General features: G+C 35.6%; 2 protein-coding genes across 2 annotated transcripts in view; one reads left to right on the forward strand and one right to left on the reverse strand.

The window, feature by feature from the left end:
- LOC125670824 (deubiquitinase MYSM1-like) overlaps positions 1-9,177 on the reverse strand; it is an 18,710-nt gene extending 9,533 nt beyond the window's left edge. Inside the window, exons 1-9 of the mRNA XM_056164050.1 lie at positions 9,056-9,177; positions 7,617-7,704; positions 6,536-6,603; positions 5,697-5,820; positions 5,198-5,296; positions 2,899-3,787; positions 2,567-2,750; positions 876-1,006; positions 602-708 (exon numbers count right to left, since the gene is read on the reverse strand). Of these exons, the coding sequence (XP_056020025.1) occupies positions 602-708; positions 876-1,006; positions 2,567-2,750; positions 2,899-3,787; positions 5,198-5,296; positions 5,697-5,820; positions 6,536-6,603; positions 7,617-7,704; positions 9,056-9,108 (1,743 nt within the window). The 5' untranslated portion in view covers positions 9,109-9,177. The remainder of the gene's footprint in view (positions 1-601; positions 709-875; positions 1,007-2,566; positions 2,751-2,898; positions 3,788-5,197; positions 5,297-5,696; positions 5,821-6,535; positions 6,604-7,616; positions 7,705-9,055) is intronic.
- A 143-nt stretch (positions 9,178-9,320) lies between these two features.
- Positions 9,321-16,820, forward strand: part of LOC125669529 (HEAT repeat-containing protein 1-like) — a 41,704-nt gene continuing 34,204 nt past the window's right edge. The window contains exon 1 of the mRNA XM_056164051.1: positions 9,321-9,378. The gene's annotated coding sequence lies outside the window, so the exon portion shown is untranslated. The remainder of the gene's footprint in view (positions 9,379-16,820) is intronic.

Genomic DNA, 16,820 nt, shown 5'->3' on the forward strand with positions numbered 1-16,820 from the left:
ACATTCTTACATCTCGAGTTCTATGAATCACATATCCTGGCCATTAGTGACCATTGTATTCAGTATTGCTCAATCGAACATTCATGACCTTGGTGTTTCAGGATTTTCCACTGCCTTATGTAGGACCAAAATTCAGCCCCATTCCCAATTAAAAAAACCTTCCACTAACAATGTGACTTTCCCAATTTTTGGTCAAATGTCATGGAATTCTTAACCTGATGGGATTAAGACTCATTTCTAAAAAAGCTGTGGAGAATTTTGATTCTACGTGACCCCACACACATTCTGTTAGTGACCTTTGTGTCGAGTACTTCTACTGTACAGTGGTATTAATCAATCAGTTGTTATATTTTACAATTTTTCTCACTGAAGAAACACCTTTAGTTGAGGAAATAATTTCGAAATAATTTTTGCTCAAATTCTATTGAAATTTGAAACATTTGATTACATTAGGCCATAAATTCTGAAATGGATATTTAATTGTCTTACCAACAATTGCAGAAGGACAATTAAAGATATTGATTTTTATGACTCCAATTAGATATCGCACTGTATCATGAAAGAGACCTAGAACATCCCGTCAAAAATTTCTCTCACGTACCATGGACTCGGACTTGGAGAAACTCAGCTTGACAATGGCTTCACGTGTGGCTCGCTCCTTGGATAGAAGCAATCCAGGTTTGGACGTCTGGTTGTACGAGGCTTGTTCTGGTGGTGGAGATATAACAAAACTCAAAACATATCAGTTCATTTTAAATTCTTTTTACTGAGAGACAAATTTAGAATATTTCATAATCACCTATTTTGAAAGAATGGATCTTGAAGAATCATCACTCAGAGAGTAAAACAGAAATATAGAGAACAACAGATCTCACCACAACTGAAATTAATGGCTCCTATACATTCCAGGTAAGAGTGGATTCTTCCAATGCAATTAACATCACCACAGTTCTTCAGACCTGGCCTCACACACGTTTTGTTCAGATATCCTGGTTTCCATTTTTTCCTGAAAATAGCAGACTTTGAAGTGAGGGAGTCTGAAACATGCAGTGTGCACCGGGCCCTGTGGATTGCTGGATTGACAAATTATACATTCTAAAACATGCAGTGAGCACCGGGCCCTGTGGATTGCTGGATTGACAAATTATACATTCTAAAACATGCAGTGTGCACCGGGCCCTGTGGATTGCTGGATTGACAAATTATACATTCTAAAACATGCAGTGAGCACCGGGCCCTGTGGATTGCTGGATTGACAAATTATACATTCTAAAACATGCAGTGTGCACCGGGCCCTGTGGATTGCTGGATTGACAAATTATACATTCTAAAACATGCAGTGAGCACCGGGCCCTGTGGATTGCTGGATTGACAAATTATACATTCTAAAACATGCAGTGTGCACCGGGCCCTGTGGATTGCTGGATTGACAAATTATACATTCTAAAACATGCAGTGTGCACCGGGCCCTGTGGATTGCTGGATTGACAAATTATACATTCTAAAACATGCAGAGAGCACCGGGCAAATTTCTGTAGATTGCTGGATTGACAAATTATACAGTTTGAAAGAAATGTATATTTAGGGATATGGATTCTGTATATTGAAACATCTTGTATACATGTACCATACAATCATAAACTTTTAGGTGGGGGTGAGGGTGTGGTGGTAATTTTTTTTGGAGGGGGTAGGTGAGGGGATGATGGTGTGATAGTCATTTGGGGGGGGGGGGTGTTATGGGGGTGTGTGTGTGTTATGGGTGTGATGGTAATTTGGGAAGGGGTGAGGGTGTGATGGTAATTTAGGGGTGGGTGAGGGTGTCATGGCAATTCAGGGAATGAGGGTGAAATGGTAATTTGGGGTGTGTGGTAATTTAGGAGGGGTGAGGGTATGATATTAATTTAGGTGTGTGTGTATGTGTGTAGGGAATGATGGTAATATTTGGGTGGGGGGAGGGTGTGATGATAATTGTGTTTTTTTGGGGGGGACAGGGTGTGAGAGTAATTTTTGGGTGGGGGGTTGAGGGGGGTGATGGTAATTTTTGGGTTGGGAGTAAGGGAGTGATAGTAAGTTTTTTGGGGGGTTGGGTTAGGGTGTGATGCTGATAATTTGGGGGGGGGTAATTTTTGGAGGGAGAGAGGGTGTAATCGTAGTTTTTGGGTGGGGTTAAGGATGTGGTAATTTGGAAGGAGGGTAGGGTAATTCTTGGGTAGGTGTGAGGGTGTGATGGTAACTTTGGGGGGGGGGGGGTGAGGGTAATTTGGGGAGGGTTAAGGGGTGATGGTATTTGGGGGAAGGGAACTTAACTCTTTAATAGAGAATGGCAATTAAACTACAAAATCAAGTCCCCACAAACATGTTATTCTTCTCAAACCAAAAAAGTTAACCTTAAAAAATACATGCATTTCATCAGATTGGGCTAGCTATATATTTCATGAAAATTGAGTCATCACAATTTAACAACAGTATAAAGCTGCTGATCTGTATAAATCATTCTACATAAAATAAAATTATAATAAAAATCCATGTTGAAAACTCCTAAATACAGTACATTTAATGTACTAACCAAGCCTCCAAAATGTAATTTCTAATTCTTGAATAGCGCTCTGGAGTTTTAGAAGGGCGTCCATCAAAGAAATCTGCATGAATGCGGCGTTCCTCTTCCGTGATGATGCCCTGATCAACATTAGCTTCCTGTGTAGGAACAGGAAAATCCATAATCTCTCCACTCCACAACACCAAACTGTTAACTGTGAAAGAAAATCATCTTACAGACCTCCACTCCACAACATCAAACTGTTAACTGTGAAAGAAGATCATCTTTATACAACTAACAACAGCATGTACTAAACCCCAGTGTGTTGAACAGCATTGTTTTCCGTAAGAACAGGTACTCACTTGATTTTGGCCTGTTGAATTTCCATATCTCGTTCTCCATCTTCTGAATCACTTCAATCTCTTTTTCAACACTGTGGTCCGAGACAGCCTTGACCTGAATTTGTTCAACTTCTGGAGATTTCTCCCTGACATCTATCTCCTTGCTCCTGGCTCTTTCTGCAGGTTTGCTGAGATTGGCGGCGCGGATCAACTGTTCATACACTGAATTGGGGGAGGCTGATCTCGATTTTAGGATAGGATTTTCCTCATCCTCATTTTCAATATCAATCTCTCCATCTTCATCCTCATCTTCTGTGACAATGTCCGCCACGGCACAGAATCTATCCAGATTCTCAATGACTCCTGTCGACTGCTGTAGACGAGATTCAAGCGAGGGACTAAGCTGACCTATTCCCACACTAGATGGCGCTGTCACCAGCAAACTTCCTGTGGGAGGTGGGATCAATGACTCTGTTTTGGAGACAAGCTTCGGAGGAGCAGAATTAATGACTACCAGCACCTGGCCCTGTGCTTCCTCCGGGTTTTCTGTCTTCCTCTGTTTACCCACAACAGGTCTACTGGATGAAGCTCCAACATCCTCCTTCCATTCTGCTTCTCGCTTTTTACCCGAAGGATCAGATTTCGTCTTTTGCATTTTCTGGAAGAGTTGGGGACCAACCAGTAGTTTGTTTTTTTCTTTGTACTTGGTGCCATTATTTATTAGCATTTTCTCCAGCATGCTTTTCTTCCTTGGGGATGAATTCCTGGGCTTGGTTACGGTGGTGACGGTTGTTTGAGCCGTGGTGACAAGAGATAAAACATCTCCAACAGGACTGTCCTTACTGCCAGATGTTGAAGATGCAGGGGGACTACTCAAATCTGAATCAACACTCTTGGCATCCTCTTTTGCCTTAAATAAAAATGAAATAAGATGTGTTTGTGAAACACAAATGCCCTCAATAATGGCCAATTCCAAAGATGGCCAAGGTCACAAGGACAAATATTTATGGTACCAGTAGAAAGATCTTGTCACAAGAAATGCTCATGTGCAAGATGAAAGCTCTAATATTTACCATTTAGAAGTTATGACCAATGTCAAATTCTTTAAAAGTAGGTCAAATGCCAAGGTCAAAAGGTTTAGTACCCATGGAAAGGTCTTGTTACAAAGAATACTCGTGTGAAATATCAAAGCTCTAGCACTTACTGTTCAAACGTTATTAGCAATGTCAAAATTTTCAAAAAGTAGGTCAAACTCCAAGGTCAAAGTCACAGGGTAAAAAATGTTGGTTCCCACGGAAAGGTCTTGTCACAAAGATTAATCATGTGAAATATCAAAGCTCTAGCACTTACTGTTCAAAAGTTATTAGCAAGGTTAAAGTTTAAGACAGAATGACAGGACAAAAACAATATGCCCCCGATCTTCGATCTCAGGAGCATAAAAATGCATGACAGAAATTAAAAGGAATGAAAGTAAATTTTTTTCATTTTATACGATACACGCAGTTTATAAAATGGCGTAAACTGCCCAAACTTACTTTATATTATATAAAATGAGAAAAAATTACTTTCATTCTGTTTAATAATTAAATAGCAAAGAACAAGGTACGATTGTGTACATGAAAAGGCCCAAAAAGTTTCTCTGTTTTAATCATTTCTTGAATACAGCTTAATCTCTGTCAAAAGTAAGTTAAATATATGCAAAGTATACTATCTCAACTTAAATCAAAGTTGTTGCTTATTTGATAGCATTATTACGTCATAAAATACACTTTTTCGCGTCTTTTTTCAAAAAGAACTTGATAACTGTTCAATTTCATCCAGATTATTGCTTAGGAAAAAGTGTGCCCATCTGTCAAGCAAAATGAAATTAAATATATATTGTGTGTCAATAGAAGATGAAAAATATATTTGAATATGAATTTGCTCGACGCATGAGCTGTATGTTTTCTGAAAGGAAATCCCCCTGAATTGATGATTTCTTTTCATTGATTTTGGCCCGTCTGCAATTTTATGCCAACTTCACACTCCTGTCATTTAACACAAAGTGATTTTTAATTAGACGTATTTTGGGTTTGCTCATACATTCTTTATCTGAATGCCACATTTTGGGACTCCTACTGAAATCATCCATTTTCTGGACCAGATGACTGTGAAACTGTACCTGCTCCTCTATTTAACCTCTGTTGATCTTTACGGTATCTAATTTAGAATTACAGTTAGGAGTACAGCAAATTTTAACACACTGTGTTAGTGAATCTAGCTGTCTGAGGTTTGTACTGTTTCCTAATCATGTGACCTGTTACAGTCTAGTGACACCTACTTTCCTGTTGAAGTACTGCTGACCATAGTTCTTGACCTGCAGACTCGTCCTGTTTGGCATGAGTTCAGCTATTTTTGACCAGCTTCTCCCAAACACTTCCTATAAAAGTAAAAAGTAGAAGATAAGTTTAATATACTATTACAATATAATAAAACTGTGTATTGATTTAATGCTACTCTTCACAGAATACAATAATATTGTGTATTGATTTAATGTTGCTCTTCACAGAATACAATATTATTGTGTATTGATTTAATGTTACTCTTCACAGAATACAATATCATTGTGTATTGATTTAATGTTACTCTTCACAGAATACAATATTATTGTGTATTGATTTAATGTTACTCTTCACAGAATATAATATAACTGTGTATTGGTTTAATGTTACCCCCACAAAGCTGTAGTAGAAGTGATCGAGCTATCTCCACATTTTTTTTTACTCCAGGAACTGTCCCCATTAACAAAGTACTGTTAAAACAAGGATTTTTATCTGTACCAGGTATTTTTCGAACATGACTTTTTCCTCCTCTGTCCAGGGCTGTTTCTGTATCGGTGGCTTCCTAGACAAAAGTCGTGGCGTCTTCCCTCGACGGGGGCTTCCCTTACCATTAGTGTAATAGCTTATATCTGAGTTAGGGAACTTGTTCATTCACAAAAGAAACTAACAAGGAAGTGTAAATAACTAAGTGTAAATCTATGTTACATTTACATGTTAGATTAATTACATGTATGATTTAGGTGTAATCTATACTACATTTACATGCTGAATTAACTACATGTAAATGTAAATAACTATGTGTAAATCTATACTACATTTACATGCTAAATTAACTACATGTAAGTGTAAATAACTATGTGTATATCAATACTGCATTTACATGCTAAATTAACTATATGTAAGTGTAAATAACTATGTGTAAATCTATACTACATTTACATTTGAATTAACTACATGTAAGTGTAAATAACTAAGTGTAATTTTGTATTTTCCACATGTTAAATTTACCTTAGTGTAAATCTGTGTAATATCTACATGTTGAATTAACTATTAAAGTGTAAATCTGTATAATATCTACATATTGAATTAACTAAGTGTAAATCTGTATAATATCTACATATTGAATTAACTAAGTGTAAATCTGTAAAATATCTACGTGTAAAATTAACTAAGTGTAAATCTGTATAATATCTACATATTGAATTAACTAAGTATAAATCTGTATAATATCTACATATTGAATTAACTAAGTGTAAATCTGTGTAATATCTACGTGTTGAATTAACTAAGTGTAAATCTGTATAATATCTACATGTAGAATTAACAGATAAGGATACTGCTCCTCTTGTAACATTTTTTCAATTGTTGCTTTTGATTTCTCATCAAATGTGTCCATAGTCCAACCCTGTAAACCAAAATTCATTTCCGAGTAATCCAACATAAAAATTCAGATTTTAACAAAACTAGACGTGTCCAAACGACACGAATGCCTCCCACATGGTGACCAAGTCAAATGGTTTACAGCCAATCAAGTATCACGTCAGTTAGAACAAACCTAAATAGTCAAGTTTGATTTGTGTTTCAACACAATAATCAGGTCAGCATCTGTATACATGTTTGAAATTATCAAAGCCCAAGGACCATAACCATGCTGAAAGTAATTCAAGTGACAAATATCTCTTATACTACAATCTGTAACTTATCAATATACAAGGTCAATCTGTAACTTATCAATATACAGGGTCGATCTGTAACTTATCAATATACAAGGTCAATCTGTAACTTATCAATATACAAGGTCAATCTGTAACTTATCAATATACAAGGTCAATCAGTAACTTATCAATATACAAGGTCGATCTGTAACTTATCAATATACAAGGTCAATCCAAGCCAAACTTCTTGATTTGTTACACTTCAAACATATACACACCAATAATCAGCTCAACATCTTTAAACAAAAAACAAAACACCTCTTCAACATGTCCAAACCTGAACTCTACGAAATTTTGAAAGCCCACATGCCAGAATTCCACAGAGAGTGGGTCTATCAGAATGAAATAATTCTGATTTGTAACTCATCAATAATAAACCAATTTTAAAGTATCTGCAAACAGAGCAATAAAAATTCTGTAAAACTTAAGGAATGACAGTAGTAATGCATGACAAAAAAGGGTAACGCTACATGCTCAGGCCATTTTATGGTATGGGCATAAAATTTCATATATACCAGGATCGTCTTGTTTATATTATGAAATTAACTGCATAATCTTACTTTCATAAATATGGAAGCAAATAATAATAATAAAAAAAAAAGCCTACATAAACATTAGAAATTTACATTTCACTTCCAACCAAATCCCTGTTCAACTGACACAAATTTAAACAAATTGTAATGTACATATTTTGTCTACAAACCTGCTCCAGCATCCATGCTGGATTTGTGTACTCTGGTAGCAGGTTGGCACTTTTAGAGGGAAGCTCATCATATATGTCAGTGTCCACACTGTCAATAAATCAATGTATCACGTGAATAAAAGAGCAATACTGGCATGATGATTGTTTTATAATACACTATAAATGCATCAAACATATCCACTACACAGGGATGAAAGAGAGTAACTGTAACCTTTGAACAGTTTTTTTTTTATATTTTAAATGATAATTCATTTTTACATTGGCCATTGGATTAACATCAATGTTTGATATGTCTGACAATGGAGTCTTTTCTACCTCCCTGGTGTTTGAACACTAAATATCTTCCTAACCATATTTTCATGATCACTCTAAATGTTCAGTAGATTATAACAGAATTCGTGATACTGTAGATTCCTTATTTTACGCGAGTACTTATTATCGCAAAATGACTCATGGGTGTCAAATCGCGAGAACATAAATTCATGAGTGCTCTGTTGATCAAGTGTTTTTGCATGTATTTTAGCAATATAAAATTAAAAGCGAGAAATATTTTTTCGCGAGTGATGTTTCTCATGAAATTAAGCGAATAAATTCCTCACGTATATTTAGGAATTTACAGTATTCCATTTAGCCTAATCAATTCATATCCTTATCATAAGAGAGGGAACAAATCACTCAGAAGACGTATTTTTATATCCACTACAGTGTTTCTACAGTAAAATATTCTTAATAGTAACAAATTATGGGAATTCAATTGAAATAAACTTTAAAAGTAAGTTGTCATCCCATGAACAGGTGGATCTAACGATCATAAAGAGGTAAATCTAGCTTAGCATGAACAGGTACTTCTACCAGTTAGTGGCCTCCATCGTCAGGTTGACTATTCTGCCATGTTAGTGTGTGCGCAAGTTAAAATTTTGTAAAACATTAAGAAAAAGTATCTACGGTTAAAAAGAACAGTCTTAGATTTGCCTAATGGTTTTGAAGCAGAGCCTTGAAGGAATCAAGACTTGGTGCAAGCACAGTTGAGGTATGCAAGATATTCTATTCTTTGATGGTACTTAGATAAAAAGATTCTTTCCTGTCTGTGGTTCTACATGATGGAATCTGCATGGCTTGACTGTTACTATTTCTTATTGTAGAGCGATAGGTAGAACTATCATGAAGAGATAGATGTACCTATCACACACCTGATTACATGATATACAGTTGCAGACAACATCTATTCAAAAAATAAATCAAAAACGATTTATCATTTTGATAACTTTTTTCTTTTTCTTTAGTGTAGATTATAAACACAGAACAAAGTTCACTCTAAATTCAAATCACTTAGTATGTTTTAAATACAGACACGGAAACCTTCCACAACAAAACTGAATAAACAATCTCTAGATTACACGAGAAACTAAAATTTTATATAAACTCTGCTTTTAACTCACTCTAACTTAAATTCAAAATCTCCTTCGATGTCGATCTCTCCGTCTTCTGCCATCTTGTCTGGCCTCACAGATATTGATTAAGTTGTACAGATTCTATTTTCATACGTTTTTTCATACTTAGAAAATTCATATTTTCACGTTATGACAAATAGATGTAAAGGCTGTACATATGATTAAACACATGCCTGTGTACTATGAGATATCTTTATAACACGAAGAAGTTAGAATAATCCGGATTTCTAAATATTTTTACTCTCTCTTTTATTGGGCGAACAAAATTTCCAGCATGAAATTTGAGCGAAACACGTGCAAGAGAGTGCAATGTAAGACTATTAATTTCTCCTTTCTTTAATGATGATATAGCAATAATCAAAATCCCTGAACAATATTTAGTATACTGTTTTATTAGTACAGATTATATACTGTTGTGTAGATTTAACACAGTATGTTGTAACAAGAAGGGAGAGGAAAAAAAGTTCCAGGGGCTGGTTTACGGCACGAAATGTAACAGGGAGAAAATGCAACGGCCCAGACTAGGATTTGAACCTGGGCCTCTATAATCTCCAATCAGGTGTTCTGCCAACTGAACTATCTGACCACCAGTGATCGAACCCGTCTGACCGCCACATCGTAAATTGGAAGATAGTTCTTCAGTCTGTATCATACAGGATGGGAACACTTCCCCTACAATAAGATCTTCTCACTAAAACTCAATTATCCCTCTTTGGAGAGAGTAAATATATCCCATGCAACCAAGAAAAACACCCGTGAAGTACATCTCTTTGTGTTTCATGTGAAAAGAATTAGAAAAAGTGCTCAAATGCAGTCTATGTGAAAGACGTCGGACCTGACCGATGTGCAGTGCTTAAAGGACACAACGCATGTTTCTAAACTTTTTCATTTTTTCAGCAAAATTAACTCTTTTTATGCCTAAAACTACTTTAAATGTGTTTTAAATGAAATATTTTGCGTAGTTTTCGAGTTTGAAAGCGATGAAATTCAAATCTTGCGATATGCATATTTTCTTTCGCAAGTTTACGCGCCATTTTGTGTGACGTCATATGCGCCCTCGGGTTTGAAAACATCTATTAGCCATTTCATAAACAGATTAGATTTAATCGACAAAAAACCAATTGTCACGTTAACGGCTTCTAAATAATAATGCATTAAGATGTTTTGTGCCGTGCTCGGGTGTACTAGTTGTCGGTAGAAAGGATTTAGATTGAGTATTTTTCAATTTTTCGAAGGAAGGTACGAGAAAAAAGATGTGGATAATTTTGTTGTTGGAGCAAGAACTTTACCTTAAAAAACACACCCAGTCACCTTTTCAAACACCGCCTGGACAGAGACCCTGATAAACTGCGAGAAAATGGATATATGGAAGCTATAAGCACTGGTAGGCCTATAGCATACATTATGTTTTGCTCTTCAAATTCAATACACACTCGGATCAACTGACCTTCACCTTGTAACAACATATATCGACAATACAATGTAACTTCTACCAACTGGTAGATTTACAACAAAAAATAAAGATACAAAATAATTGAACTTTTAATCATACAAATAATAGAATATTGTATTTCCTAACTTTAAATTGAATTATAAAATTATTTCCTTATTGAACTCGTAGCATCTTGAGTGCGTCAGTAGGCTATAACGCCGTGCTCCCACTTCGTACTTCCTAAAGACGTGCAGATCACAATTCAAAAATAGTAATAAGATTGCTTTATCAAAATAAAATAATGTGATAACCACTTTAAATTTGAATATTTTTATTGATTTGTGTGTGTGTTGTCTTTTTCTTTCTTTCCGAAATGCACGCGTGACAATAGCTTGGCATAGGGCTAGTTGTCAACAATTTAACGTATCATAATTTGTCTAATCCAAAAATAAATAATGATTGCACTGTTTATTTTAGAAAAACAGCGCCAATTACAGATGTATAAAGGAATAACATCCCCAAACAGTTTGTAGACAGCTACCCATATAAACATTATTTACTCACAATTTTGCCGATTTCATACACGCTTTACTCGCTATATTTGGGTATTTACATCGTTATATGTGTGCACTGGTGGCGAACACATATAAAACTCGGACAATTTATCAACATCGATTTAAATGTTGCCCATGGTAAATTAATTAGGCCCCTAAAAGTTGAGTTTTTAATAATATCTCGCAGTATTTTCACAATCCGAAGGGCGCATGTGACGTCATTGTACCACGTGACAACCTACCTAATTAACTTGACTTTTTGAAATCGGGGCTTAGATTTAAGTCTGTATTGTGGTTAATTATCGCAAAATTTCGGCGAACGAACTATTAGAATTAATTACTATATTAAGCATAAAGAAAACATAATGCATGTAATATTGTATACTTTGAAAACATGAGATATGTCCTTTAAGGTCCAATGCGTCATTTTTTACACCGTACCAGTATGTCTGATGTCTCAGTGTCCGGTTTTGAGCTTTACTATTTTGACGCGGAGTCATTTAAATGTTTGTAATGTTAATATGTCTTACGGCATGACCGTGTTTGAGTTCGAAGCAAAAAATATTGGCATTAGTATTTAGATCCATAACAGGACAAAAAACATCCCGAAATATTAGCACCTAACGTGTGAGGACAGAGCTCAATCAAAGTACGTATTCTAACTTTAAACATTTTTGATCCGCCTATTCATTGAACGCGGGAAACGCTTTGCAACTGATGTAAACAGTGCATTGTGACGTCATATTCAGCGTCGGTGTTTAGCAAATAAACAAAGATAGGAAACGTACAATTCGTGTTTTAAATCGAAGAGTGATTTTATATGACTAAGAAAATAAGATTTACGTGCTTTTATGGATTTTATGTAACCCTCTATAAGTAAAAAATATCCCACAAATCCAAATACGTAAATGAATATGATTAAAACCGCATGTACCATCTAAAGTATTATGCGGGAGGGATCCCTGGTATAGTATCAGAGTTCTTAAAATTTCTTTTAAAGTGTCAGACATTTGGTCCGATACTGTTAGAAATAGTGTCAGCCCAAACAAAATTTTGTCAGTCCAGAAAAAAAATGCATTGCTTTTGAGGCTTTTATAAATTTTATTTATAATCAACTACATGTGTTATTGTATTCAATCTCCATCTCAGCTATACGTTCATAAATTCTCCTTTCATACCCTTTCGCATCTTCCTCACACTCTGAATCTTCCTCAATTCACCAAGTCACTTTTTTGCTCCATTTCTCTCTCATCCTCCACTTCTGTCCCATCCTCCACTTCTCTCTCATCCTCCACTTTTCTTTCTATCCTGTCTATTCCTCTCAACTTCTTTCTCATCTTCCTCTGCAATTGTTTAAATTCCTCTCTCTCACTTTGGCCCAGGTGTAGTTGGTCTCGCGACTTTGAGCAGATGGTGTCACCTAGCAATAGGTAAAACCGCATCAAACAAAAGCCATTGTCTCCCAGATTCCCGGTTTCTTTTCTCCTCGTAGTTCTCACAACAGATTCCTCACGTTTACGTTTCAATGTCTTGCTGGATTTAGCATCGGTTTGAAAATTTATGGGCCACATGGCCGCCATTTTTCCCGGTAAAAAACGGACTTTGATCCCGATCTTTTATCGGCCATCAGGACCGACAATTAAGTAACTTGTGTCAGACATTTACTACTTTTATGGGATAATCCGACATTACCGACACTTTTCAAGAACTCTGTAGTATTACTAGTATAATAAGATTTCCTTGGTTTTGCAGTTTCACGTGTTTCACTTTTTTACATTAGGTTTTTCGGTCTGAAAAAATTTGGTTCGGTGTTCATTGATTACACAGGACCGAATGACCTGTGTGGTCAAATAAAATTTCGCATAGACTGCAAATGTCTGATACTAACTGCAATGTTGATTTGAAATTTCTTGACTCTGTTCACAATTTTATAGAGACAATTCAGCATTGCACAGAATTTTCCATTATTTTCAAGAAAACCGCAAAAACACCTGTTTATGGTCATGTTTACTCTCTCACTAAAGAGGGATAATGGATTTTAGCAGAAAATCTTGTTATTGGGGAAGTGTTCGATCCCAACGTGTCATAAATTCAATTTCTGCCACCCACTTATCAAATGATGAAATTAATTTTCCATATCTATGTGTAGAATTCTTGGACGATATGTTTTACGTTGTAGCTGTTAGGCAGGGCTCGAAATTAACGTATGCCCGTCTGGCGGACTGATTGACATTTGCAACAGTCAGTCTGATGGGACTAGTCAATTTTCCTAAATGTAATTTTGGAAAACATATTTGTGGAATCTTGAACACTCATTTGGCATTCCTCTGTAGATATCAGACGAACCCGATTAGCAAATACATGTATAAATCTCACATATGTGTTACAATATTGTCTGAGGCATCTTTTTAATCAATTTAACTAAATTCCATTATTATTTCATTTTGATAACATTGATAGTGAAATATGCTTATTTCTGGAAAACTTGGGTGAGTAAATTTTTCTGCGGAGTGGTTGAAATTATACCTCATAATCCGGCTGGACTGGTGACATAAAAAGTTACTTTTAAGCCATGTTGGGGAGGGAGAGTTAGATACATTAAGCCTAAATCCCTTTGGTAGACCATTGTACTGGATATTCAATGGATCCAGAATGAATCCCAGTCTGGTCAGTTGGGAATATCTCCCTCAATTCCTGGTACATTTGGTGTCATAAACCCACCCCAAAGACTGAAAGATGAAAATGTGTGCAAGGGAAGAACATGATTGTTTTAGGACACGAAGACAAATAATGGGGAGGAATGTAGTGCAATCAGACTGCATCAGTTGACTTGCATCAGATCATAAAACACAATACCAGATACAATGTACATGTATTTAAATGATAGAAAGGATCTGTATAAAGAATTCATTTTTACAATGATTGAAATCTGTTAATCTGGTGACTTTTATCATTGTAATGTGATATTTAGATGAAACTTATTCTCCATCACACATACTATACTGGAACTTTCACCATGTTGGCGACACATTTTTAAAGTTTATATGTATAGTATTTTGTGTAAACATTATTTTTTTGCAATATGAACAGGTACATGCAGTACATTGAACAAAGGTGATTTACAACAGAGGTACAATAAACAGTGCTCGAGCTGGGCTTAGCCATTTTCGCCAATGGCGAATTTTTTTCAAAAATGGCGGAAAAAAATTGAAAGTGGCGAAAATCCCTTTTTGCAATAAATTGTATTTTTAATCCTTTGTCAGTGACACATTATCGCCTGTTTGTTTATGCAGTCAAAATCTGTTTATTCAGTCAACGCGTGCGACCGGAAATCTCGCGTCGCTCCAGTGCACACAGAGCTGGTCACAGCCTCAGGTAATTTATGGCTGCAAAAAAGTCGGTGATTATGTAATAAAGTATATCGACAGCTGTTTACCCTGCTGTGGTCAATTGTTTAACATTTAAAGTCATTCATTATCGTGTTATCATCTCCACATTAACCAGAGAACCGACCGGTAATTAAATTGGCCGTATTATTGTGTAAAATGCATATATGAATACATCAATTGTTTGTTTTTGCGGCCAAACTCGTTGATTACAAGATTTTGATGTGTTTGATTTTAGTTCGAATATTTCATAAACAATGCGGTCGGTCACCATTGATATGGACATAGCAATTTTAATAAATAATTTTCTTTGAAGTTCGGTTAACAACAGTATAAAAATGCTAATCTGATAAGACTATGCACCCCATTCTATTTTGACAGTAAACTTGTAGCTTCTGACCCTAGTCAGTCTAAAATAAAAAAAAAAAAATCTATGTTTGGCTTTACAGTCAACCCCACCTGCTCAAACATCTGATTCTGTCCAAATTGCAAAATCTTCCATACAAAAACGGAAATTTAATAGGGAATAGAGATACGACTCTAAATTGGGCTTGATGTTTTGTGACATCTGCATTTCGGCCAATGTACACAATGTTTTCACTGAGGGGTGTAGCATCATGAAGTTTATATTTAGATGATTTATTATCTGATTTTTGATTTCCATAATAGAATTTATCAAACAAATCAACTTCTTATCATTTCAGAAAGAAGTGTTTATAGGTATGGTAGCTGGATATGATTAAGTAATGTAACTGATTCAAAATGTTAAAATAAGTGTAATGAATAAAATAATATATAATATGATGGAAATAATTGTAAAGCATGTGATTATTTGTGCCGCGCCACTCCCAGAAAAAGTGGCGAAAGGGAATTCTGGTCCAGTGGGAGCACTGACAATAAATTGCGATAGGATTCGAAAACAAGTTATAAACTTGTATTAATTAAATCCATTTCCTTTATGTAGATTTACAGTTGTGATAGTGATCTGCCCTGATTGGTGGTACAAGATATTGTTTATTGTTTTGCTGATTCAAAAAGAAATATGACTTGACCCGCTATGATTTTTTGAGAAGTCAAAACTGGTACGACAACATAAAGATGTGACAAAGTGACTAATCTTTTGACAAGTTGACAATCTATCAAGTCAACGCAACATATGACAAGGCAACATAATATTCTGACAGGACAAAAAACACCTGAAAAGTAGATAAAATTGTCTGACAAGTCAACAGGATTTAATCAAGTGAACTTTTTAGAAAATTATGTTGACTTGTCAGAAATTTTTCAAGTCTCTATGTTAACTACCAGATGTTGTGTTCACTTTTGTCATATCTTTATGTGGACTGACTTGTCATATCTTTATGTGGACTTGTCAGATATTAAATTATCCAAAAATTATGTTGACAAGTGGACAGCAGTTAATGCCTTTCTAGCATGATATCAAGATCCTGGTGAAGAAAATTATTATCTGACAAGAAAACTTAAAAATCAAACAGATCAGCATAATTATCTAGAAAATTGGTGGCAGGAGATGTGCAACCATATAACAGTCAATGATATTAAGATTTGCAAACCACAAGCCATTCGGACAACCACTTTCAGGAAATCCACATGCCCGAACTAAATTTCACTTGCCCGAAGAAAAAAAAAAGAATAATGAAAGTCGTTGAAAATGAAAGTAAATTATACGCATGCGGAATCTGAATAATTTTCAAGACAAATCTGGAACAGACCGAGTGAAGATGCGTAATTGATGGGACGAATTACTTTGTTCAGGGCGAGTTTTTCTAATTCTATTACTTGAGCATGCGCATAATATTTATTTACTTCCGATTGTCAAATTAAAACTCCGACGGGTAATTTTTTTTTACAAGCAAGTCGGACTTGTTGCCAAGCGGATTTTACAAGTCAGACAGGAAAATCACTGGCCGCGGGCGTTCAGACTACCGCTAATTTCGCAGACTGATATAACAGTTAAAAATACTGACAATATATTTTTTTTTATTTGCATTTTTCCATTGAAAAAATTTGCATATATTATCAAATAACTTCATGTGATATCCCAATGGAATTTTACATTTCATATTCACCGCCCACTCAAGCATATTCACATTCACCGCCCACTCAAACATATTCACATTCATCGCCCACTCAAACATATTCACATTCACCACCCACTCAAACATATTTACATTCACCACCCACTCAAACATATTCACATTCACCGCCCACTCAAACATATTCACATTCACCGCCCACTCAAACATATTCACATTCACCGCCCACTCAAACATATTCACATTCACCGCCCACTCAAACATATTCACATTCACCGCCCACTCAAATATATTCACACACAAACAATTCTACATGTATAAAAT

This window comes from Ostrea edulis, chromosome 4, assembly GCF_947568905.1.
Source record: "Ostrea edulis chromosome 4, xbOstEdul1.1, whole genome shotgun sequence".
Classification (NCBI taxonomy): Eukaryota; Metazoa; Mollusca; class Bivalvia; order Ostreida; family Ostreidae; genus Ostrea; species Ostrea edulis.